Source organism: Anser cygnoides, chromosome 5, assembly GCF_040182565.1.
Source record: "Anser cygnoides isolate HZ-2024a breed goose chromosome 5, Taihu_goose_T2T_genome, whole genome shotgun sequence".
In the NCBI taxonomy this organism is placed as follows: Eukaryota; Metazoa; Chordata; class Aves; order Anseriformes; family Anatidae; genus Anser; species Anser cygnoides.
The window spans coordinates 43,213,369-43,236,902 of NC_089877.1; the positions used below are offsets into that span (position 1 = coordinate 43,213,369).

At 47.1% G+C, this 23,534-nt stretch overlaps 1 protein-coding gene across 9 annotated transcripts in view; it reads left to right on the forward strand.

The window, feature by feature from the left end:
* The window catches only part of ESRRB (estrogen related receptor beta), a 170,839-nt gene extending 148,952 nt beyond the window's left edge, over positions 1-21,887 (forward strand). For 8 of the 9 annotated variants that reach the window (XM_048059854.2, XM_048059849.2, XM_048059853.2 and 5 more), the window contains 4 exons: positions 4,161-4,271; positions 4,922-5,083; positions 10,683-10,952; positions 17,349-21,887. In XM_048059854.2, coding sequence (XP_047915811.1) covers positions 4,161-4,271; positions 4,922-5,083; positions 10,683-10,952; positions 17,349-17,593 — 788 coding nt within the window. In that variant the 3' untranslated portion in view covers positions 17,594-21,887. Of the gene's footprint in view, positions 1-452; positions 561-4,160; positions 4,272-4,921; positions 5,084-10,682; positions 10,953-17,348 lie in introns of those variants that run through there. The other variant, XM_048059855.2, reaches the window with a different exon arrangement.
* Positions 21,888-23,534: the final 1,647 nt, after the last annotated feature.

The window sequence follows — 23,534 nt, forward strand, 5'->3', positions numbered from 1 at the left end:
CCCAGAAAATAAAAGAGAAACTAAACCTGACTCTGTGTGCTGTTGCCTCTGCATACTCGGCTATTTTTACTTCCGACAGACTGGGCCTAGCTCCAGCTTTTAAAAAAAGCTGGAATTATTTTACTTCCATTAAGAAAAAAACCCCAAAGCCTGATGTTATCAAGTCAGCAAGGGGACATCTGATCCCAAAGTTGTCGGGCAGACATCTCTCCGAGGGGCATGTCAGAGAAATGAAGGGAGCTCGAACAGATCAGCAGATCAGCTCTCCCACTGCAGAGGCTCGGTGCTGGCACAGACCTCTCCGCACGAGTGCTTGGAACACGAGTGGCACCCACAGGACACTTCGAAAACTGACGGCCCTCCCCCAGGCAGGATGCTGAGCTGAGAAGTCCTGCGCCAGCCCTGGGTTCGCCCTTCTCCCTGCTAGGTCCCGGTGGGCTCAGGCAGGCTGGGGAGCTGTGAGCGTGCCACCGGTGAGCTGGGACCCGATCCCTGTGGTGGACACAGGGGCCAGCTCCACACCTCGCTCACATGGGGTGGCAGGGCTGTTCCCCCCAAAGGTAAGGGGGTTCCTTGCATCACGGGAATGGGGGGAGGGGATGTTTCCAGCACAGATAGCCTTCATTTCCAAAGAAGCAGCTGTCAGAAAGTTAGGTTAGCATGAGGTGGTACTTCCCAGACCTTGCTCTATGCTGTATCACCTCACGTTGTGCATGTGAGCGCTCCTGTCTCCACTGCTCTAGCTGCCCCTTCCTCACTGACGGTGTCAAAAAGGGCGGTCCAGCAGCGCCTGTCACGGTGAGTTTTGTGGGATGAGTGTCTTCTCTCCTGGGAGCTGGACAGCTGTGATCCACATGAGAAATGGGTTTGTGCGGGAGCTGTAGGGAAACTGCTTTCTCTTGCTGATGTCTTGTCAGGCTGTGGCACCAAACCCTTTCTTAGTCTTCAGTATGGACCGACCGCATCTCATTAAGTGGCTGCACCTTCCAGTTAAAGCGCAGGTGGCTGCATGTTTAGTGTGAAATCTGCACCTGGGATTACAGTGTATGTACTGCTCAGCCTTGCTCCAGCCCTGCCTCTCCTCTCCCTTCTCCCCCTCTCACTTTCATTCATATCTCAGTTTACCTCCCGCTCCGTTTCTTCTCCACTCGGTGCTTCCCTTCACACTGCTTCTCTGAGCTCCCCGCTGTGCCTCCCCACTCCCTTTTAATGTCCCTTAGTGTGTCCCCTTTCGGAGCTGCATTGTAACCAGCCCTCCCTGTCTAAAATCAACCGCTGAGCAAATCATAGAGCAGCAGGCATTAACAAGCCACCTGAATACCACAGCTCAGCATCAGATCCTGCTTTTTGGCTGTGCCCTTTCCTGCCATCCGAATATGACCCAGTAGAGTGTCAGACCTCTAGGGAAAGGCTTTGGCCTTGCTGCTTACCTCTGGACTGTCACAGTCAGGGACTCGGGTTGAAATGCTTTTATTTGCTGTTGCAAATAGCTACGTAGGGGTCAGCCCGTTCACTGGCTCTGCGGCTGGAGCTGATGATGACAGGGTAGAGTAGTGGCTCAGCAAATGCTGATTGAAAACGTTTGCCTCAAGGAGTGTCGCACAGGATGGGGAACAAGAGGAGGACAAAGCCTTGTTCAAAATTAACAAGCTGAAGTCCTTGGGCAAACAGACCTCTATCTGCTCGGCGAGGGAAGGAGGGATGGAGGGTAAATCTCCCTGCGTCTCTCTTATCTTTTTTTAATGCACTTAAGTCCTTTGTGTCCTTATAATCTGATTGAGGGTCCCTAATACTGCTGCAACCTGTGCAGCCGTCCCTCTGCCAAGCACCGGAGATGGCACACTTCTCCTTGGGAGAAGGAAAAGAAAGCTCTTTCCCCCATTTTCACCCCACCCTCTGCGCTGCTTATCAGACAGCACAGCAAAAGCGTCCTGGAGAGCTGTGTGCTGGTTTCTCCTGGGCTGAAAATGATGTCTCCCCATTCCAGTGACATCCTGCCCACTGGCATGAGGGAAAGGACCTTCCAGTGACTCTTCTTCTATGAGGGTCCTGGGAAGCTGTGATTCAGGATCCTGCAACCTTTTCTGCATTCCTCCATAACCGTTGAACAGTTTTATTCCTGATCCTTAAAATTTTCACACCTGGGTACTCAATTTTCTGGCATTTCCTGAAATTTGTGTTTCTCCTTCCTTCCTGACTACAGGTAGGTGTCACTCATTCAGCCCAGTGTGGCATAGAGGTCTCCTTTCTTATGAAACTAGGGAATGATTATAGTGGGAAAGAAATCACGGGCAGAAGTGTAAGTATCCTGCTTCACCCAGGACTCTACTAGTGCTGTTCCTCGGGGATCTCCCTAGATGATTTCAGGTTTAGGATTCCCTGGCTGCCTGAAAACACTCTCTGGAACATACTAGGGCTCCCAAGAAGAAATTTTGTCCACAGGCTACTTGCTGCAGAGAATGGCAATAAAAGAAGCAGTAGGCAACATTTGCGGAAAAACTGCTGTGTAAAGGAGGAAAGGTGGTACTTATGCTTATGGACATCAGTGAATTCTCCATACAGTGTCAGAAATAGAAAACTGGCAGGGGAAGGAAAGGTTTGATCCAAATTCTCCTATTCTGCTTCGTATCTTTCTATCCACCTAATGTCTTCCATCCTCCCAGAGCAGCAGTTCCTTTGCTCTGGAGAGCTCCAGACCTGCTCTGCAGGGATTCCTGCGGGCACGCTGTAATGGCGCTGTTGGCGTGGTTGGCATTGGTTGTTCTTGCTGATGTTGGTGCTGTTTGTCCATCGAGCTGCTTTGGGTGCTCCAGTTGCGAAGTGTCAGGATTTAGGCGTTAGGCAAGTAATGGTTTCGTGTGGTGCCAGTGGGCTGGTGTGAGCACAACACAGTACAAGCTTTCTCTTTTCCATGATATAGAAAGTAAATGTGGCATTGGCTTGAGACACACCGCATAAATGACAGATGTGTCTCTTTCTAGGGTCAAATATTTGTCAGCCAGCTGGAGGTTTTTCAGAGGTACAAGTTGTTCAAAAAGCATCGTTTCAAAACCAATTTGGAGTGTTTGCTTTTAGTTGTTTGTGTTTATGCAGTAAATTGATTGCAAAATATTAATGGCTCAGTGTGATTAGTAAGTGTATCTCGTAATTGGTTCCTGTGATCAGACTAGATAAACTCATGAGTGTTTCTAAGGAAGTACTTGTATAATGTAGATTCAAAAATGTATTCTATTTGTTTGCACCTACTTCTACCTTGAAAGATTTTTTTGGCAATGGCTGTTTCTCCCAGCAAGACTCAGTTACCCCAGTTTCACAGGAGCTGATTACCAGAGGCAATATGGCTGGCCAGAAATAACTGACAATTGGACAAATGTATATGGTTTTTTTCACTATTTGTTTTTTAATATTGTATCTTGTCCTGATACAGTACAAGATAACAGCAATTCAACTGCTGTTCCTGTTCAATTGGTTATTGATGCTGCTATTGTTTTTTTCTTTGTTTGAGGACAGTCACTGAGAGCTGTTTTCAGTGTGATTCACTGGATTTTGAAAGAACTCTAACAAATTCTTCAGTGTCTCCCTGCTTCAGTTTTATCATTGCTTTATTATAGTAGAGGTTGTTTCTATTTATTTGGGTTCCACTTTTATTACAATTCCTTACTTGATCAAACCTGAAACATTTTTGTTGAATTCATAGTTCATAATCTATTTGCTATAGATCACTTTTTTCAAATATAAATAGTGAGAGGTCACAGAACATTTAACTTCTCATTTTTAAGAACAATCTAAAAGCTTATTTTTATAACGGCAGGTTTGATTGACATTTAAAGTCTTTCTTTTAAAAGCAAGATCATCTAGAGGGCATTGAGTTCTGAGGCTTTTCATTTGCCCATTTGATTGATGGTGATTCAAGAGTTCGAATGGGTTAATTTTTGTCATCCTTAATGTTTTGAATAAAAGTAAAGCTTACAGCAGTATTGTTAGAGCTGGAGGCAGTTTGTGGTATTATTGGGATATCTGGGTTCAGCTAAGATCTCAAGTGTTTGGAAGAGAGGCAGTCCCTGGACTGTGGGGAACATCTTAGGAGATTTTTACATCTGAATGTCAAGATTTCCTGTGGCAATAAGGAATCATGAGAATTTATCGTGTTTTATCTGCAGGTGTTCGCCTGGATCGAGTCCGAGGAGGCCGCCAGAAATACAAGAGGAGACTGGATTCTGAGAGTAGCACTTACCTGAGCTTACAGATCCCTCCTCCAGCTAAAAAGCCACGTATGTATTGGTCTTGAATTGTGGTCCTCTGACAGCCACTACATTCCTTTTCATTGGTCTCCCAAAACGTACAATGGAGCAGTTGTCACTTCTGGTTCCCATATTGGTCACCAGAACTTGGTATTTTTTCTTATGATCATAGTGCATAGGCAGATGAGATACATCTAAGGTGTAACCAAGGTGCTATACATATTGTACCTAGGCTTAAATCCCTGAACTTTTCTAGGAGATTATAAAATTCATGTAGTGTTTTTTCTATACTTTTCTGGCATTGGCAAAACTGGTCCTGTGCTTTCTCTCTTCCAATCACCAATAATTCTCCAACAATTCTCTAAGCTTTTCCAAGTCCTACCGTTACTTTTTGTAATTTGTGCCTCCTCCCACCCTTTTTGGACCTACCTGAGACAGTGGCTGACAGCCTTACAGTAGCTTGCTGCTTTTGTCAGCCCTGTACAGAGCTGGTTTGACATAGGCAGATCACTACAGCCTATAGAGCTGCAGCATGGTGTCCTCTTGTTGTGACCAAAGCCATTTCAAGGTCCTGCAGCCTGTATAGCCATGTTCTTCCAGGAAGGCCCTTCTAGAAAGGGCTGTTTTGACACCTTATGTCATGAGAGATACAACAACAACTTCTCCTTTGAAATGTGCAGTGACTAAGATCGTCTCCCACTTGCTGGTGGCAGAGCCAGAGAAGATTTATGCCATGCCTGATCCAACCATGCCGGAGAGTGACATCAAAGCCCTGACAACCCTCTGTGACCTGGCAGACAGGGAACTGGTGGTGATCATTGGCTGGGCAAAGCACATCCCAGGTAAACAGGGGAAATTACAAGGCCTAAGCGTGAACAGCAAAGGGAGCTATTATTTATCACTGTGCTTATCGGTTTGTCTGCAAGTAGGATTTTTACATACAGTGATGGATGGAAATTACTGTCACAGAAAACTGCTTGTGGTGGGCTTTCGTGGGAAACAAACTCCAATATAGCCCCTGGTGCAGGTGCATAACCTGATGATTGTGTGTGTGTGTGCCCTGGGATTATGCAGTAGGCTTTGAGAGGCTATAGTAAAGTTCTTGGTGATACTGGTATTGAGTGGCACAGAGAAAGCACTCGGGGAACAGCCCTTGGGATGGTGGACTGTAGAGGTTTTGAACTGCGTTAATATGGGCTAGGTGCATTGTGCCTATAGATGAATAAATGTTACAATAGTGATCAGACTTCAATGCTAATGACAAGGCAGGTACCCACCCTGTCTGTAGTGGGCATTCTTGCCCCCAGACTCAGGAAAGCTTTCTTCTGACTGGATTCATCACAGAACAAGTCCCATTGGGATGGAGAACATACTCACTATTGTCAATGAATCTCTAGGCTTCTGTGCTGAAAAATAATGAGGACAACTTATTGGCAATGTGACTGGCCTCTGAAGGCTCACTGTCTGTATCCAATTGAGTGTGCCTGTGCAATTGAGTGACATAGCACCAGCGTCTCACACCTGCAGATAGGCTGGGCCCAGGCACAAGGAGCAGACATGACCCTCAAGGAGGTTCTGGGGACATAGGTTCAGACTTTGCTTCTTGGCTTTAAGCTCTTGTTGGTGAGACATCTTAGCATGTGTGAGCAGACAGTTCAGTTCTCCTATGTATTCTGCTTCTCTTTGTCACCCCTCTTTTTCTCTTCGAAGGCTGCTCCTTCTTTCTCAGTGTTTCTCCTGTGACTAAAAGGTTAGTGGTATTCTGGGCTATATGGAATAAATCCATAGCAGGACTATAAAGTCTGAAGAAACTTTCTGAAGACAGTGTTTCTGAGTAGAGGTTAATATCAGTGGTGCCCTTGTTACATGAGATCTGCAGGGATTACACCCATCACTAGTGCTAGAATCCATCTGGGGCTGAGTCATCATAAGTGGGGTTACAGCGGTGATTAGGGAACTCAGCCCGGATTGCTCCACTAACCCAGTACTTGGGGTGTTAACAGGAGTGGTTTTAATGCAGTTCAGTTATCCGCTACGGCCATCCAGTAAGGCGCTGCTGTCTGTTCCTCTAACCTTGGCCATTTCTGTTTGCACAGGGTGTCTTGCTGTAGCTCCCATGCTTGTAGCTGTGGGATAAGTGTGGGATGTTCAGCTCCAAGCTCCTATGGAGTTTGCCACGATGATTATCCCAGAATAGGAGTATAGTAGTGAGGACTCCTGCACTTTGAAAAGGACTTCTCTTCTCCTTTCTGAAAGGCGGGACACACCTGCCATCATCTCAGTTTTCTCTCTGTATTTTCCTTTCCTATCAAAGCCCCTCCAACACGATAACAGCGATCAGCCTGGCACAGCTCAGACCAGCAGCAGTATCATAACAGAACTGTGTATACAGGAGAGAGCTCAGGGACTGTTACACAGGGGAGCAGTACCAAGAATCAAACATAACAAAAGACAGTTCATAAAAATGGAACAAAGTACCCTGTAGTTCTGAAACAAGTATGAAATTTACTGAGTTAGGCAGCAAGGGGGCAGAGCAGGGCAGGGCCAGGAGGCTGCGAGGTGTCCAGATTATGCATGCCCTGTATTTCTGCCTTTCAAAGATTTTGAGAAAAAACAGACACTGCTTCCTGCGTGTTGGACACAGAGAGCATTGAGAAAGGAACAAAAATCATATATCCCTGCCTTGTGCTCACACTGGAATTAGGAAAGAACTGTGTGATGTTAAAGTCATGCCAACCCTTCAGGATCCAAGATGTTGGCACAAACTTCTGCCTCAAGTGTTTGCAAATAAAATCAGTGAAGCTTAAATCACTCTCCTATGATAACAAGAAAGCATGATTTAATGGTGTTCAGCAAGTGGTGTTAGCTCAATAGCCTTATTAGCTATTAGCTCAAAAGCCACACTTAGCCAGTACGGAGTTGTACCCTTCTGCAGGAGGCTCCCTCCCCGCTACTCCCCCTCTCCCTGTGCTAATTGTCTTTGAACAGCATCTACCTTCTCTGCATGCCTTGATGCAGGGAGACAAGACTCCTCTTGAGGGGTGACAACGAAGGCTCTCCCAGGGTAGCTGTTGTGCTGTTCTCACTAGGAAGATGGTAGTACTAGCACGGAATGAAATATGGCAAGTGGAGTGACAGCAGCTGTGTCTGGAGTGGCCTCAGATCCTATAATTACATCTCCCTTTATTACCTCTGCTAATGGCCCTCCAGGATGACAGAAATGATAATAAATTAACAGATTATGAACTCCACTTGCCACAAATTATGTGACTTTTTTTTTTTTTAATTCTGGGAGCTCCCATTGCCAAACCACTGAAAAAAATGCAAAAAAAAAAAAAAAAAAGTCACATCAGCTGCTGCAAATAAAGCAGCTTTGCTCAACCTGCACCTGGGAAGGAGGGAAACCGTCTCCAGCACAGAGCTGCATGAATGAGGCTATGTGGTCCTGAAATACTTTCTTGGGCTCCTCCTGATGCCTGTGGAGTATTCAGCACCTTTCAGGATAAGACCTGCAGCAAGAATAAAAAGCAAGAAACAGATTATTAAGGGCAAATTCTGGATGGTATGCCATCAAACAGCTCAGGAATGAAAAAGAATTAGATTGTTAGCAATTCCTGAGAGCTACAAGATGGTAAGGCACTTGAATTTCACAGCTGGAGGTTCTCCAGTGTGACAAACCTATGATAGCAAGCCTGTGATTTTGGCCAGGTGAAATTAGCATTTATCATTCCAGATCCCAAGTTTTATATTCTGGGAGACCCCACGTTATCTATCTGATCTTCCCCTGTCTGTGCAGAGTGCAGTATGGTACAGCACAGTCCTCCAGCACTTGCATTCTACTTGTGAAAACATTGGAAGAAGAGGGTCCCAATTCTGCCACGCGTTTCAAATGCAGGACTGTCACTGCAGCACTTGCTCCCCCGCACCCACCTGCCAAAGCTGGAGCTGCTGGCCACCCGAGAGTGCTTCTGGCAGGGGGCTTTGCTAGGTGGGCAGGGCAATTGCAGCTGGCTCTTCTCTCCTCCTTGGCACAGGTAAAGCATGGTCTCTGCTGTGCAATTCCCTGTCTGCCATAGCTACCTCTGGGAAAGAATGATTCACAGAGGTGCTGGATGTACAGGCTGCTGCTTGGGTTAAGTAAAATTTTTCCACTTTATTCTCTAGCAGAAATGTGTGAGTCATGTCTGTCCTGGATCCTCTCCCTGCACTACCTCACTGTTTCTCAATCTTTTGCAAATTTTTTTGGCAGGCTGCACTGAGGCGATGGCATAACCCCCTTTGTAACCCAGATGGGTAATGACGGTGCAGAAAGGCCATGTGACTGACCCAGAAACTGGACTTAAGGCAGCAGCCTCAGTGCTGGGCTGTTCTCCGTGGTCAGCACTAGGAGATAGGTGCCCGAAGGACTGCTTTCAGCTGGCTGCGGGGTAGAGATTCCAGGTGCCAGACTGTGACAGTGCCCGTGCACAGCCTCCCCTGTGTCAGGGCCGATTCCATCAGCTCCCTGCGCAGCAAGGAGACGTGAGGATACAGGATCCCAAGCCTGAGAGCTGTGTCAGCCTGCTCTTGGATTCGGTCAGGAGGGCTGCGTTCAGGAGCAGCAAAAAAAACCACAGCACTGCCTGCAGGAGGCAAGGGGCAGAAGGCTGAGGTGAGGGAGGAGGTCGGCACCGCTGCAGCACTCACAGCCTCACCAGGTGCAGGGCTACATGGAGCACGGGCTGTGCTGCACAGGGATCAGTCTCACAGCCATGGAGCTGGATTTGCAGCTCTTCTCCCCAGTAGCCTGGACTCCTCTTCAGCTGTTCCCTCTGGCTCTCCTCCCCAGTGGTTTATTGATTCTTCCCTCCCACCCACTGCTCCCCTCAGACCTTGCACACACAACACGTGACAGCTGATTGGTATCTGTTAATTAATGTGGCCTGGGGCCTCTTTTCTATTCAGTGGCCTGATAAGGGAAATTGGATGTCCAAGGGCTGCCAGGCCATTATCACCCCTTGCTTCCCCTGGCAACACAAACACAAAACATGGCGCAGTGATAAATAAATACCACTAACCCACCCTTCTGCCTTCCCTTCCCTGGCTGAGATAGTGCAGATAGAAAAAGAGAACCCACAGTCAGTCAATATAGCAATCATCAGCCCTTTTGTTAATTGCCAACTTGATAACAAGAGAAATCAAATGATCATCATGGTGGCTGGCTACCTAGGCCCCAACATGGGGCCAAGGGCTGTGAGCAGGGAGGGCTGTGGGACAGACGTGTCCCGCTGGGCCTAGCACACAGTGAGCGGGGCTGGGAGGCTCCTGGGGACAGCAGCTAATGAGCTCCCAGGCCTCTCGAGGAGAGTGAGCCCCGAGGTTTAATAAGCATTGGGGTTAAAGCTGGCGGGGGAGGCGAGTGGAGCACAGCCCTCCCAGCCGGGGTGTCCCACTCTCCCACAGCCCTGGGAACTTTTAGACACAAGGAGCTGCCAAAAAGCACAGCTCCTGCCTGTCAGCGGTGGACAGGAGCTGCCTAGAGGGGACCAGCGCATCTCTGTTTGTGATGGCTGTCATACAGTGCCTGCCTCCTAGGATCTGTCATGATCTGGCCTTCCCACATGCCTGGTACAGAGGACAGAACAGATATGGCTTTCCTTCACGTGCAGTTTTTTTGTTATCCCTTTCCCCTTGGGACAGACAGGACTTCTCTGTTCCAGCTTCTCCTCTTTCTCAGCACTGCCAACAGGGCTCTGGGGCTGTCACTGTCTATGTCCAGACTGTGATTGCTCTTTCTGTATCTGGGGAGGTTGCCTTGCTTCACTGCTGGCTGCTTGTTCCATTGCTACAGTTTCTGGCAGTGCTTTAGGTACTTGAACAGCATCACAAAGGTCTTTCTATACTGCATAGGATTGTTGGCTGTGAGGGGCAGAAAGCTGATGGAGCTCAGGGAGTGGTGACAAGTGGAAGAGGATTCTGTTCACAGATATATTCAGCTTTTGACTCTTCAGTGCTCTGTTGTGGTGGGACCTTTTCTCATGCTGGCTGAAATGAAATTATGCTATGCTTGAAATTCAGGCCTGTGTCATGTCCTCCTATCCCATCAGAAGCCCGCTTTTCTGCTCTCTGGAGCTCTGCTCTGCTCTTTGGTTCAGCTGGGGAGACTAAATAGGCTGCAGTACAAAACTACAGAGGGACAGTGAGCAGGAAGATGTGGTACAAAACAGCTGCTGTAATAGAAGAAGAAGAAATCACAAAAAAGAGGTTATCATTAGCCTTGGGTTGCCATATTCTGCATGTGCTGATTGCCAGAGAGACAGAGGTTGCTTCAGTAAGCTCTTTTTTTTTTTTTTAAAGTGGCAGGCCAGTGGGGGAGAGTGCTTGGGATGAATCCCAAGGAAATTAAGGAGCCCAGGCTTTGCTGTACATCCCTTTGACCCTGGCTGTCTTTTGCCCTATCAGGGTTCTCCAATCTCTCCCTTGGGGACCAGATGAGCCTCCTGCAGAGCGCCTGGATGGAAATCCTCATCCTGGGCATTGTGTACCGCTCCCTACCATACGAGGACAAGCTTGTCTATGCTGAGGACTACATCATGGATGAAGAACACTCTCGTCTGACGGGGCTGCTGGAGCTCTACCTGGCTATCCTACAACTGGTGCGCCGCTACAAGAAGCTCAAGGTGGAAAAGGAGGAGTTTGTCACGCTCAAAGCTCTGGCCCTCGCCAATTCAGGTACAGCCCTGGCCCAGGCAGCCTCACGATTGGGGAGTCAAAGCCCATGCTGTTATCTGGCCTGGGAGTAATCTAGGGCCCACTGCCTGAGACCGTGCTCTGCCCATGTCATACAGCATCCCCAAAGTTCCTCTGTCCACAGACAAGAGAGGAGAGAGGTGGAGGCTCCAAGCTGGAAAGGAGGGAAAAGTAAGGTTTGCTGCCGCTACGGCCCCAGCTGCAATCTGGCCCTGTATTAGGGAGTGGGACCAGCAGGGGTTGGGCTGGCTGCTGGCTTCTGGCACTAAAAGAAAGGCTGTGTGCCGTGAGCTCAGATAAGGGGATTCGGGCCAAGCATGCATTCAGCTCAGTAGTGCTGGTCAGTTACAACAAACAGGGAAACCCTGGTCCCAGTTTTAAATCCCACAAAAACAAACAAACAAAAAAAAACTGTTGGGTTGGGAACTGCCTGGTCTGGTCCTGGAAATGTTCAGTGACAACAAACACTGAATCCCGCCCCCCCAGTCCCTTCCATCTGGATGACAGAGAATAAGATGTGCTGGCAGAAGCCTGCTGTGCCTGTTCTGTTTCTTCTTGGGAAAAGGATGAGAAAGGCCAGGGCCCTCAGCCTAGTGCCTCCATGTCAGTGTGGGGAAGGTCGCAGCCCTCGGGCCAGCAGGCTGGAAGCCTGTGCCTGTGCGAGACACAAGAGGTGCTGCGTGCTGTGCTGCTGTTGCACAACAGCCAGACACATACTTGCTCAGGAGTCCCTTCCAAAGGGAAACTGGCTGAAGCTACCGTGTGACGAGGGCTCCCTCTACATCCCTGGAGTCTCACTGTCTCACAGCTCATCTTGCCGAACTCGCAACAGAATTCACTCTTGCAGGTCAGCACTGAGTCCAGTATCTGTGCTCAGCTAAAGCCATCTTCCAGAAAGATAAAGTGGGGAAATGCACATCTTTCATGATAGCTGACTCTAGAAATAAATTGTTCTCTCATTTCAAAAAAAAAAATAAAAAAAATAAAATAAAAAGGTACCATATTCCTAATGTGATTTTGCCTGAGTTCAGACTCCAGAGACTCATCTTTTCTGAGCTGCCTCCTGTGATCCCAGGTCCTTTAGACCTGACAGCTTGACGTGATACAGTTCCTGTCCCATAGTTGCATTCCTTGCCTATAGATGTGTTACTTCAAGTGTAAGGAAGTGGTCTGGAACACTCTGTGAGGCTGCCCTATCCTGGCTATTTTACAGCCTTCTGTTCCTCCTTGTCTTCCACACATCTTAGCAGCAGCAATTCGAAAGAAAAAAAAAAAAAAAAAGAAAGAAATCACTTACAGATCATTGATAAAAATGTTGGGTAGCATCTGTTTTTTACTGATCCCTGTGGATTTCCACTAGAAAACTCCTCCTTCAGGGATGATTCACCACTGATAGCTACTTTGAAATCTGTCATCTAGCCAGTTCACTAATCAATTGAAAGTGTGCTTTATTGATATTGCACAGTGCTAATTTTTTAATGAGAATGTCCTGTGGTGCTAAGCCAAGTGCCTTATAAAAGCCTAAGTCTATTACATCTATGCAGTTAACTTTATCAACCAAACTTGTAATCTCATCAGAGAATGAAATCAGGTTTGTTTGACAAGACCTTTATTCCAAAGTATTCTGTTGACAGGCAGTAGTTGTAATACCATCTTTTAAGTCTTAATTGAACATCACATTTCTTTTTCTTTTATTTTGCTCTGGTTCACACCAGGCTACCACGGCAATTATCGAACAGGACCCAGGAAAGTATATGCATCATTAGAACTTCTCCAGCCATTTTGAATTTCTCAAAAATACCAAGACTTTGTTAATCAATAATCTGCCCTAGATGAGCCTTCACCAGCACTTTTAGAACTCTTAAAGGTCTGCTGATCTCTGTGAAGTTTGTACCTAACAGATGTCTAATATCTTCTTGCATAAACAACAGACTAAGGAGTCTTCATCGTCATTATTCTATGATTCCATGATCTTCATGTAAGATAGGTACATAAAAGGTATTTTTTCTAAACGCAGGACAGAAATACTCACTGAGGACTTCTGTCTCCTCATTCTGTTAATAGTTTAATCATCTCCAGCAGAAAAGAGCTCCCCTACAAATGAATGTTTTTCTTCTATTTCTTAAATATTTATAAAACTCTTCTTTATCGAAGAGTCCTTAGCCCTTTCAGCCCTGGATTTTCTTCCAATGTCCTTCACTTCCCTTATCGATTTTCTACACTTCATAACTTCTGATTCATATAAATTGCTATCTAGTTCCCTTTTTCAATTTCTCATATACTGCTTTTTTTTAACCTCTGATTGCTGCCTTCACTTTGCCACTGAACCAGGATGGGCAGATGGCCAAGGCTGGTCTCTCTCGATTGTGGGACGGTGGCTTTTGGCTATGTAATCAACTCTTGTTAAAAAAAACTGCCTCCTGTCTACCAGGAAGGTCACAGGATTGAACAAGGAGAAGGGCTCCTCAGTGCAGTGACAGGGTGACAGAAGAGCCATACTGGGACACTTACTGGCCCATGCTATGAGCAGAGCTGTTGTAGGACCCCAGCTTTGATGCCATCAAGCTCTTCATAGTGCAACAGAAGCACTCCCTGCTGGTGTTGCTCACTTTGCTGTCAGGACTAAGCCCAGTGTAAGACTTACGGGACAGTCTGTATCAGGAGTGGAGGAACACTGAGCAATGACAGAGCAAACAAACAACACTTATCAGCTGCTTCTGGGTTCTGCTTCCAGCTCCGTGGAGTAAAGAAACCAAGGTAAGGGTCAGGAGGCACAGGCCACAGCATGTCCTCAGCTGGATGGAAGAGCCACTCTGACTTCACCGGTTTGTTCTAGTGCAGCTGGAAGTGCGGTTCTGTAGGAGCATAAGCCACAACAATCCTGCTTTGTTATTGCTACTGAAAGTAAAACATGAGATCTTGTTTTTCATGCAGCTAGAGCCTTTCAGCACACACACAAGGAAGCTAGATAGCGCAAGCTGTATTTTTATAATATCACCTTCACATTCAACCTTGCATTCTTTTAATATGCTATTATTCCTAGTATATTTTTGACATGGAATAAACTTGCAGAGCCTGCATGTATGTGCTTGCATGCAAACAGCTGACTCCTAAACCATTAACAATGCAGACTACCTCTGGGCTAGTCCATAACTCCCCTGGGTCAGAGGCAGGGTGTAAAGCTGAATGCTTAGATTAGCACTTGTGCTGCCTAGACCTGCCTTCTGCTGCTTGCCTTCCGTATAGGTAAATTCCTGAATTTCCCCTATCCCTGCTGGGTGTAATTGCTCATGTAATCCAGCTTCTAGGGACTTTCCTCTCTTCCACGCAGCTCTGTGTATGTTGACCCTTTGTTTCTAGTAATTAAAGTAAATGGAACCAGAAGGGGCAACTCACTCACTCCTCGCTAGAGGAGAAACTGACATTAGGGCAGGCTTTGCTTTGAAGGAACCGCCCTGCCAGAGCTGTGGCTGATCTCTGAATCCTCAGTGAAATGCCACAAGGGCTCACCTGGTGGGTGAGAGAATCCAAGCAAAGTCTGTCTTTACTAAGTGCATTTCAGAGAGCTGAGAAATGAATTCTTAATGCCCAGAGCAGCAAGCAAGTTTCAACAATGTGATCATCACCCATTTTTTGACACAGTAAGTGTGCTATAGACTTACCCTGTTACCCTTCAGAGACAGCAGCCTCATCTTAAGCATTTCTAGGTCCTCTTGCCTCAAGAATACAAATTGATCAACCTCGAAGAGCCCTCCAGTTTAGCATACAGTACGTGTTCAGTTAAGGACAACCTAGAATGGCCAGGGGGAAAAAACGTTATCCCCTGGCTCCCCTACCTCTTTTTTTTTTCTTTTTTTTTTTTTTATTCGCCAGTACATTTAATGCTGAGATGGAGTGAACAAGGTATGGATCTAGCAAGGGGATGTGTAGCAAATTCTACATTAATGGGTCCTGTTAGGTTCTTGCTCCTCCTGCCAGAAGCTGCAAGAAAAGAGTTAGGTGAGGAGGCAGTGGGCCTTGTCCAGGCTCACACCTGCCCTATATGCCAGCAGTGCTAGAGGGAAGGGCTTCTGCCATATAGCCTCATGTCTAGGCCTGCTGACCCTCAGGGACATGGCCAGGCAGCCTCCAGAGCACCTCAGTGCTCTGGCAGCTGTAAAAATTCATAGCTATTGATTTTGTAATTAACAGTTTATCAATGCCATTGACACCAGCTCATTGATGGATTGCAAGGAAATTAATCCTGCAGTGTTATTTTGTTTTTTGCAGTCAGCTGCCAATTTTGAGCTTCTTTCAGGAAAGAGAGGAAAGGCAGGCCGTGATCTTTATTTCCCCAATTTCTCTCCATCGATATGCCTAGCTTTTTAGGGCTCTTAGGTCTCACTGTACAGAGGTTAGGTGGCATGAGAGCACAACTTAAGCATTGTCTAATGCACAGCAGCATCAGTACTCAAAAGCAGAGCACCCACCTTGAGCTGAAGCATGGCTTACTGCTTGGTACCTCTAGCACCCGCTGGGATCTGTGAGCTCTGATGGGATATGATTACTTCTCCCCCATGTGCCCCTGGCCAGAAAAACATTAAATAAGAAGGCTGGAGCATGTTTCTCTCCAAATTCCAGCTCTTGATGCTTCTATCTCCAAAATCACCTCTGCCATCTGGAAGGAAGCACACTTGCTTCCCCTGATTGTGCATTGGAGTTCTCCAGAGGTGCTGCCTATCTGGGGGAGTTTGACAGACTGATTTGGCAACATGCTTCTCCCTCTCTACTCCTCCAAATTAACCTCTGTGGCTAGCTCAGGTCACTGTGAAGACCTGCCAGCCCTTTTCTGGCCTTTGTTGCCTGGTCTCTTCGATACAAACAGCGAATGTAGCAATAATGATTTTTCCTCAGTAGGCTTCTTGGAAGTACAACCCTTTATACCCTCTAATTAGTGCAGTCCTTCTAAACAGCTTCTTAAACAGCTTTCTTGCTAGACAGAATATTTTCTCAATTGTTGCAATACTTTACAAATCATGCACCATAAATAAGTATAACTGTACATGTATTTTATGAAGTTCACAGTCTCTAATTTGTGTTGAGCTCTCCACAGAGATGACACATATTTCTAGAGAGATTTGGGCATTTCATCCAAATTTCCTCCTCTTCACTGCTGTCAGACTCAGGAACCCAAGCCCTCACGTTTGTGTTGGATGCGTGTGGGCTGAGCCAGCCCTCTGTTACACTGCAAAGCCCAGCTAGAGGGGCAGACGGCTGCAGTTCTGTGTGCACACATGCTTATTCTAGCATCCCTTTGCTGCTGCTCCTGGATTCGTTGCCCTGTGGCAGCAATCTTTATCAATAGCTTCAATATTGATTAAAAGTCTCTGAACAATGAAGACAAGGCAACGGTGTCTCTAGCTCTTGTTGGAGTTGTAAGGAAGAAGCAAGTATCAGCGAGATGAAAGGGAGAAAAGCCTTCAGCGATGCTGCCCTTGGGTAGCTTCTCCAGAATAACCTCTCCGCTTGGTGGTGATGCCCTCTGTCATCAGGACTTACACACGAGTTTTGCAGCCTGTGTTTGCCCATGTTCACCTCGCGTACCTCAGCTTGACCCTGGACGGGGATGGGGTCACTACGAGCTACCTTTGCCTCAGAGAGACACCAGGGAGCCGTGCTAGCCTCGCACGCTCTGCAAGCCCCTCCAGCAGCGTGTAGAAACCTAACTGGCAGCCTGAGGGAAGGGGCCTTGCAGGACACACGGATTTCTGTGACGGACTGAAACAGGAAGCTCTCCGAGCAGCTGCTGGCAGTCTCTGAAAACAGGGGCATATGCACAAAGGTGGGGCCAGCAACACCCCTGTGCACACTGGCTGTGACCTACTGGGGCTTTTCCGTCTTGCTGACACCCTGAGCAGCTGCACGGCAATTAGGCAGTTTAGACAGATGAAGCACTATAGCAGTGTTAATTATTCTTAATGAGATTGCTCCCAAGTGGCAGCACAGCAGATGCTGCCCCTTGCAGGGTGACTCTCCCCGGCAGGAGCATGGAGGGCAAGTGAAAGTGTGAGTCGCAAAGGCCCCAGGCTGACCCCCACACAGACTTGGGGTACCAGCGAGGCGGGCACACAGGGCACAACGTGTCACCAACCCCAGCAACAACCTCACTGTTCCTGCACTGCTAGGGCCAGCTCTTGGGGCTCATGCCAAATTTCGGAGCAGCAGCACCTGCCAGCAAGGTATTTTTTCCCCAGTAAGATGTTTTATTTTTCATTTACAAAACGAAACAAAACCAGAAAAGCAATAAAATAAAGGAAGCATCTTTAGCTTAAGGACTGTAAAGCATTTCCCTCCTCGTGTCTGATTTTGCTGTTTGCTTTCTCTTCTCCCTCCCCCCAGACTCCATGCACATAGAGGACATGGATGCAGTGCAGAAACTCCAGGACCTTCTCCACGAAGCCCTGCAGGACTACGAGCTGAGTCAGCGCAATGAGGAGCCCCGGCGAGCAGGCAAGCTGCTCCTGACCTTGCCCCTCCTGCGGCAGACGGCCGCCAAAGCTGTGCAGCACTTCTACAGCATCAAACTGCAGGGCAAGGTTCCCATGCATAAACTCTTCCTAGAAATGCTAGAGGCAAAGGTCTGACAGCCCCAGCGCCAGCCGACAGTGGCCGGGGAACAAACTAGAAACAAAGATGCAGACAATGGAGCAATCCAAACAGCAGCAGCAGCCACCGCCGGCTTTTATCTCCAATCATTTATTATGGAAGAATTATTTAATGTCTGTCGGCGTGACTGCAGAATCTCGTGTACAGGAGGGGGAAACTCTTTTAATCAGTCACCTGTTTCTCTTTTTTTCATTTGTTTTCTCTGTGGGAAATACCAGAATATGCTCTTGCACTTGTTGAGGCGGTCGTTGGGGCTCAGCCCCTCTGAGCGGTGATGCTCTTAGCACTGTCCAGGCCGCCTGCTCCCCAGCTCCCTCCGCCAGTGCTGGAGGGGGACTGGGGACTAAAGCAGGAAGAGAGGAAGAATAGAGTCGATATAAACTTTATCTGCTGGTGTTGCGAGGGGTCAGATAGAAGGGGAAGCAGCCAGGGTCCTTCATTTTGCCACCTCTCTGGTTCTAACCATAGGGCAGGTGCTCCTTTGGAGAGGAGCGCTATTGGACCTCTCCTGATCGCAATGGCTGCCTCCCGGGCTCCTCTAGCGACAGCTAACACTTGTACATACAGGCCCCACTTCTTACCGGGAAAGATGCTCCTAACTGTGTAAGATATTCTGCGACCTTGTACAGTGTGTCATTACGCCTGGCTAGTCCCTCCCATGCACAATCCCCACAGGACCCTGAAGAGGCAGGATATACGTCCCTGAGAGAATGCAAGTCTCCGTTCCCAGATGGCAAGAAAAAAAAGAGCCTGATGTAAGCTTTTGTGCTGGGTTGACTTGATAATCTCTGCATCCTCTCCTATGTGGTGCTAACTACAATTCTTCCACACTTTTCACCCTGTAGTGTATCAAACCTGCCTCTTCAGCTCAGCTGAGTGCCATTCCCCACTCGTTCCTTGTGGCACAGAACACAAGGCTTTGTCTGCATGGTTAGCGCCCAAGTATAAATACACCCCAAACCAGGGCTTTCCTAGACTTCATTAAAGTGATAGATCTTTGCCTCCACAGAGACTAAGGCTTATTGCCAAATGCTAGTTAGGAATCAAAGGAATCGCTTTTTCATGGAGGCAGCTCCTGAGCCCAAGAGATTGCTTTTTTTTTTTTCCTTTTTTTTTGTGGCAGCCTAGGGAAGTAAACTTAGAGGGTGGCGTGGAACCCCCAAATCCAATATCCCAACTACTGTCTTCCCCTGCCTCATCCCATTATCCTCAACAGCAACAGAAGAGCTAGCTAGCATAGATTGTCCCTGGACTTGTTAAGAGGTTCTCTTGCTGATGGAAAAAGCTGTATACCTGACCTCGAGATGGTGGGAGAAGAAGTGGGGGAATGTTGATTTACTCCTCTCATGTAACAAGGTTCCTGCTGCATCCAAGCCTTGTTTTGGATCTGCTGTCTAAGCCACAACTGCTGCATTCCCAGTAGCCAGAGGGGCATTTGGGTCACTGACAAAAGCAGCTTGTTTGCATTCTCTGAGATGTTATTTTCTTGGTCACTTAGATCTGAGCCAGCCTGTGCTGATGAAACCTGAATGTATTGTCTGTTTTGTGGTCAGTGGCATAGCAGTAGAGGTGAGCAAGAGCCTCTGATCTGCATTTGAGACACTACGACCTCTACTGCCTCTGTTCCCCTCAAGCTTCTGTCCCTTCCTGGATAGCCCAGGTGGTGTGGCCCCCAGCAGGAACCCTTCCAGATGGTCAAGGCGTGTGATCAGGGAGACAGTGGGTGCTTGTTTTCTGCTGGAGCAGAACATGTCACTGTGCAGGCTCTCGGTGCTGCAGTGTGAAGGTCAGGCTAGCTCAGAGACTGAGGAAGCTGATACTGAGCTCTCAGCTCGTGTAGCCAGCCCACTCCTGGTACGTGAGTTAGTTCAGTTCCATCTCCTCTGAGCTCTCCATACACTGTACAGTCATAGCTGTTTTCACCCATTTTGTACTCAGTAAAGGAATTCAGTCTTGCTTCAGGCACATTAGTAAACCAACAGAGACCTAAGGGGCAGAAAGCACATGGGAGTTGGGACTGTTCCCATGCTCACAGCAGCAGCAACTACACAGTGGCCTTGTGCTTTGAACAGATACTCGTGCTTCCCTTCCTCATCTCCCTCCCAGAGGCAGATGGGGAGAAAATTATAGCTTCTGGTTGCGCTGATGATCCCTGTACCCATCTGTGACTGAGAGGGACCAAACTGAAATGCAAGCCATCACTAGAGCCAGCTTGCCATGTGTTGCAACCTGGCAACTCTTTCTGGCTGTGGCACGAACACTCACAAATTTGCTGGGCTGCATGATTGCCTCTAAGTTGGACTCACTTGACCACTGTTGCTTCCTTGCTGAGTCCCACTCAGGCCAGCCACAGCACATTGTGTTTGAACTTGCTTCACAACTGTGCAAAAGTAGCTGTCCCAAAGTGGGCTGAAAAGATCTTAAGAATCAAGTCCTGTTCTGTGGGATCCTGGCTGGAAAGGTCATTTAATAAATGGTCCTGAGCAATCTGCTCTAAGTCACCCTGCTCGAGTGGGGGCTTGGAACAGATGACCTCAACCATTCTGTGATGCTGTGAAAGGCTCTTCCAGCTTTATTGAATTTGGACTTGGGCCTGCTTTCCAGAACAGAAGGGAGAACAACCTACAAAACAAGACTATGAAGGAGAGCTGTTGAGTCAGCTTCTAGCCCACAGTGACTGCTGGCTATTTAGAGTGGAGCTATGGTATGGAGGCAGCTCCTGTGTTGGCAGAACAATACAAAGATACCAAATGCATTTTTTTCCAGGACCTTCTTTCTCCATTGCAGCTGCATAACCTTGGAGCCCATCTGGTTATCTCCCATTGCTTGAAGGTAATAGGCTCGGAAATGTTTGCTTCTGAAATAGGATGGGACCTGAACCAGGCAGTAATTAACATTTATTAATCTCTTTACACCAGGAATGTAAACTCTTCCCCAGGAACCAGGATAGAAACACGTGTCTAAATTTAACCCTTAAAAGTCTTCTACCATCTTTAATTGGGAAGCAGGTCAGGTCTCTTGGACCCTTCAGACAAGTGCAGGAATCCCATGCGCCTCTTCCCTTCCCGGGTATTCTGGTCTGCGCATCATTAGTACTAGCACGCTGCCACAACTGAGGGGCATGTCCAGCTACACAGTGAGCTGGGCCTGCAGAGGGGGGTGACATCTTAGTGTAGTTCTCTCAGTGCAGTTTGAAATAGGAAATGAGGCTTCAGCAACTGCTTAGTTCTTTGAATGCTCATAGCCTCTTACAAAAAGGTCTGGAGATGTGGAACTTGAGCCGTGAACCAGGAAATGGGCTCTGGTCAGTGCTTTTTATACCATTCATTTGTAATATGGGAGTCACAGTCAGCTCCATACCGCTGTCCTTCTACATGGGGCAAAAGATGACAGAGTTCGGGCCTTGGGACACAAATGGTCTCTGTGACTTAAAGAAAAGAAAGAGGTAAGTGTATCAGTGACGGTGAATAAGCATGAAGCCAACATACAGCTACTATGATGGTAAAAACAGCTCGAGCCCCTGATTTGCATGCGCGGATAACAGAAACCACCTACCTGTCAGCCACTGCAAAAGGCAGTTCTTCCCAAGTGACCAGCTCTTCTCTTTTGGGCACATTCTTCTCTGGGAACAGGGGTCTCTGGCCTGTAATGCAAAATGAATCTCACAGGGATCAATTAAAAGAAAGGGTAAAATACCACACAGAATGAGGTTTCTGGGGAAACTTGGGCATTACACCTCGCAGCAAAACTGTGAAGCTACAAGAAACTCCCCTGCAACAATCAGAACCTTGCAGTATTGTTCACGCTAAGGGGGCATTATTTTTCTCTTTGTAAGCTGTCATCTTTTTTTTAAAACAATTAACAAATGTATAAAATAAAACCTGCTGCACCAGAAACATGTAAGCAGCCCTTAGGGGGGAAAATCACTGAGAAAGACCCTAAAATGTAACTTGTTGAGCTTTTATTACCGACTGGAGCTGAGAAAAAGTGCTTCCACTTTGTATCCACAAGCTATAATCAATCATATGGCCAAAGGCCACTCTTGTTCTTGTGGCTGGCTTATATGGGGAAGCTGGGGAGACAGAGGCTGTGAGAATGATGCAGGGAGTTATAGACAGTCAGTGAAATAAACAGTATCTACTTAACTATTATCTGCTCCTAAAAAAAAAAAAAAGAAAAAAAAAAAGAAAAACCTGTGAAATAAATTGTATTCTTGTGGTACAGGTCATTTCAAACAAAACAAGAAATAAAACACAGAAATGTAAAAACTAACCCAGACAGAGTAATGTTTATTGTGTTTAGGATACGCTCCGTTTTGCCCCTCGGGATGCACGTAGGCCCTCTGAAGGGGCCAGGGTGGGGGAAGGCCTGATCAATGCGTGCTGTGGAAGGGAAGACAAGTCCAAGCCTCTCACTTAGAAGCCCTCATTTTGGTGTTTTCCCATATCCAGAAAAAAAATTCTCAGCAAGCTTCTGAGTTTTTGTAAGATTAGTGTTGCTGAGGGCTGGTTTGACAGGCGCTGCCGTCAGGACCTGGCACGAACCGCTCTGTCTCTTCCACTCACCCATTTTTCCCCACCTTCTGCACTTCACTGGTGCAAGGAATAAACATGAGCTAGTGATGAAAAAGCCTTGAAGTTGTTCCAGTGAAAAACAAAATCTCTAATCATAAAATAGACCATTGGCTTAAGCCCAACGGTGACATCAAGAGTGTTGCAAGCACTGCAGCAGCTGTCCAGTGCTTATAAAGTGGGTACAAGTGCTGAAGTCATGGCATTTGCATTGATCTTGTGGTGAGGTGCTACAGGAGGGCAAGCTCATGTCTGCTTGAGAAAGCAGAAGGACACGTGCTGTGGCGACTGGGGCAGAGACGTGAGAAATAAGGCCCCCAGGTTTTTATTCTACATCTGAGTCTATAGCACAGACAGCACCACACCCTGTGTAAGCACTGCCATCTACATACACCTCAGTCAATGCTGCCAAAGCCCTTTTTGAAACAGTTTAAACAGGCAGTGGTACTCACAGGGATGATTCCTCTAAAACAGGCAACCAAGAAGCCATTTAGCCTGCCCTCAGGAGGAGGAAGAGGAGGAGGTGGCTGAAGAAGCAGTGGCTGGTAGGAAAGGCCATGGGATAGAAATGGGCACAATTGAAAAAAAAAGATGAGCACAGAGCTGGGGAGGGAGGTGAAGAATGACAAGATTTTTCTGCACTTAAAAGAGAGACCTCCAGCCTCCCAGTCATAGTGCTCTGACTGTGATGGGTTCAGTCTGAACAAACACGAAACAGGACTACAGAGATCAGCGTCCCACTTCAAACACTCTGAGGGATCTAAACTTTGCTCATTCCCATACTTCTAAAGTAGCAACTGCCTTCCTTACATTTCCTGGGCACCGTTCTGCTTTGGCAACAATCAGGTTCTTCTAGGCTTTCCTTACTATTATTCAGTCACTCTGGAAATAAAAAAAATAAAAAGCTTATAGTACTTCGGGAGTGGGAGAAAAGCGGAGGACAGTCTGGACAACCTGAAATTTCATCGTACAGAAGAGCTTCATAGAAGATAGTAGGGTGTTGGTTTTTGTTTGTTTGTTTTGTGAGTAGCTGGGGAGGAGGTTTCTTTACACTGAGTTCTCTAAACTCAAATCAAGTTAGAGGCACGTTTAACTGTTGAGATATGTTCTTTAGCTCCAAATGTTAAAACATGATTGAGGTAGTTGCTTGTGACTACCTGCACCCAAAATAAAAGGAAAACCAACAACATTTTTCAGGCTAAGCTATTACACGCAGAATGAAAGCAAACATCAGATAATGTACAGAAAATTTCAGCATTCAACTTTCCAGTAACAGAAAGCTGGAGAGTTTGTGCTTTGTGCCCATTTCTTTACAACGTCAGTCTCTCCCACTGCAACCTATTTGAAA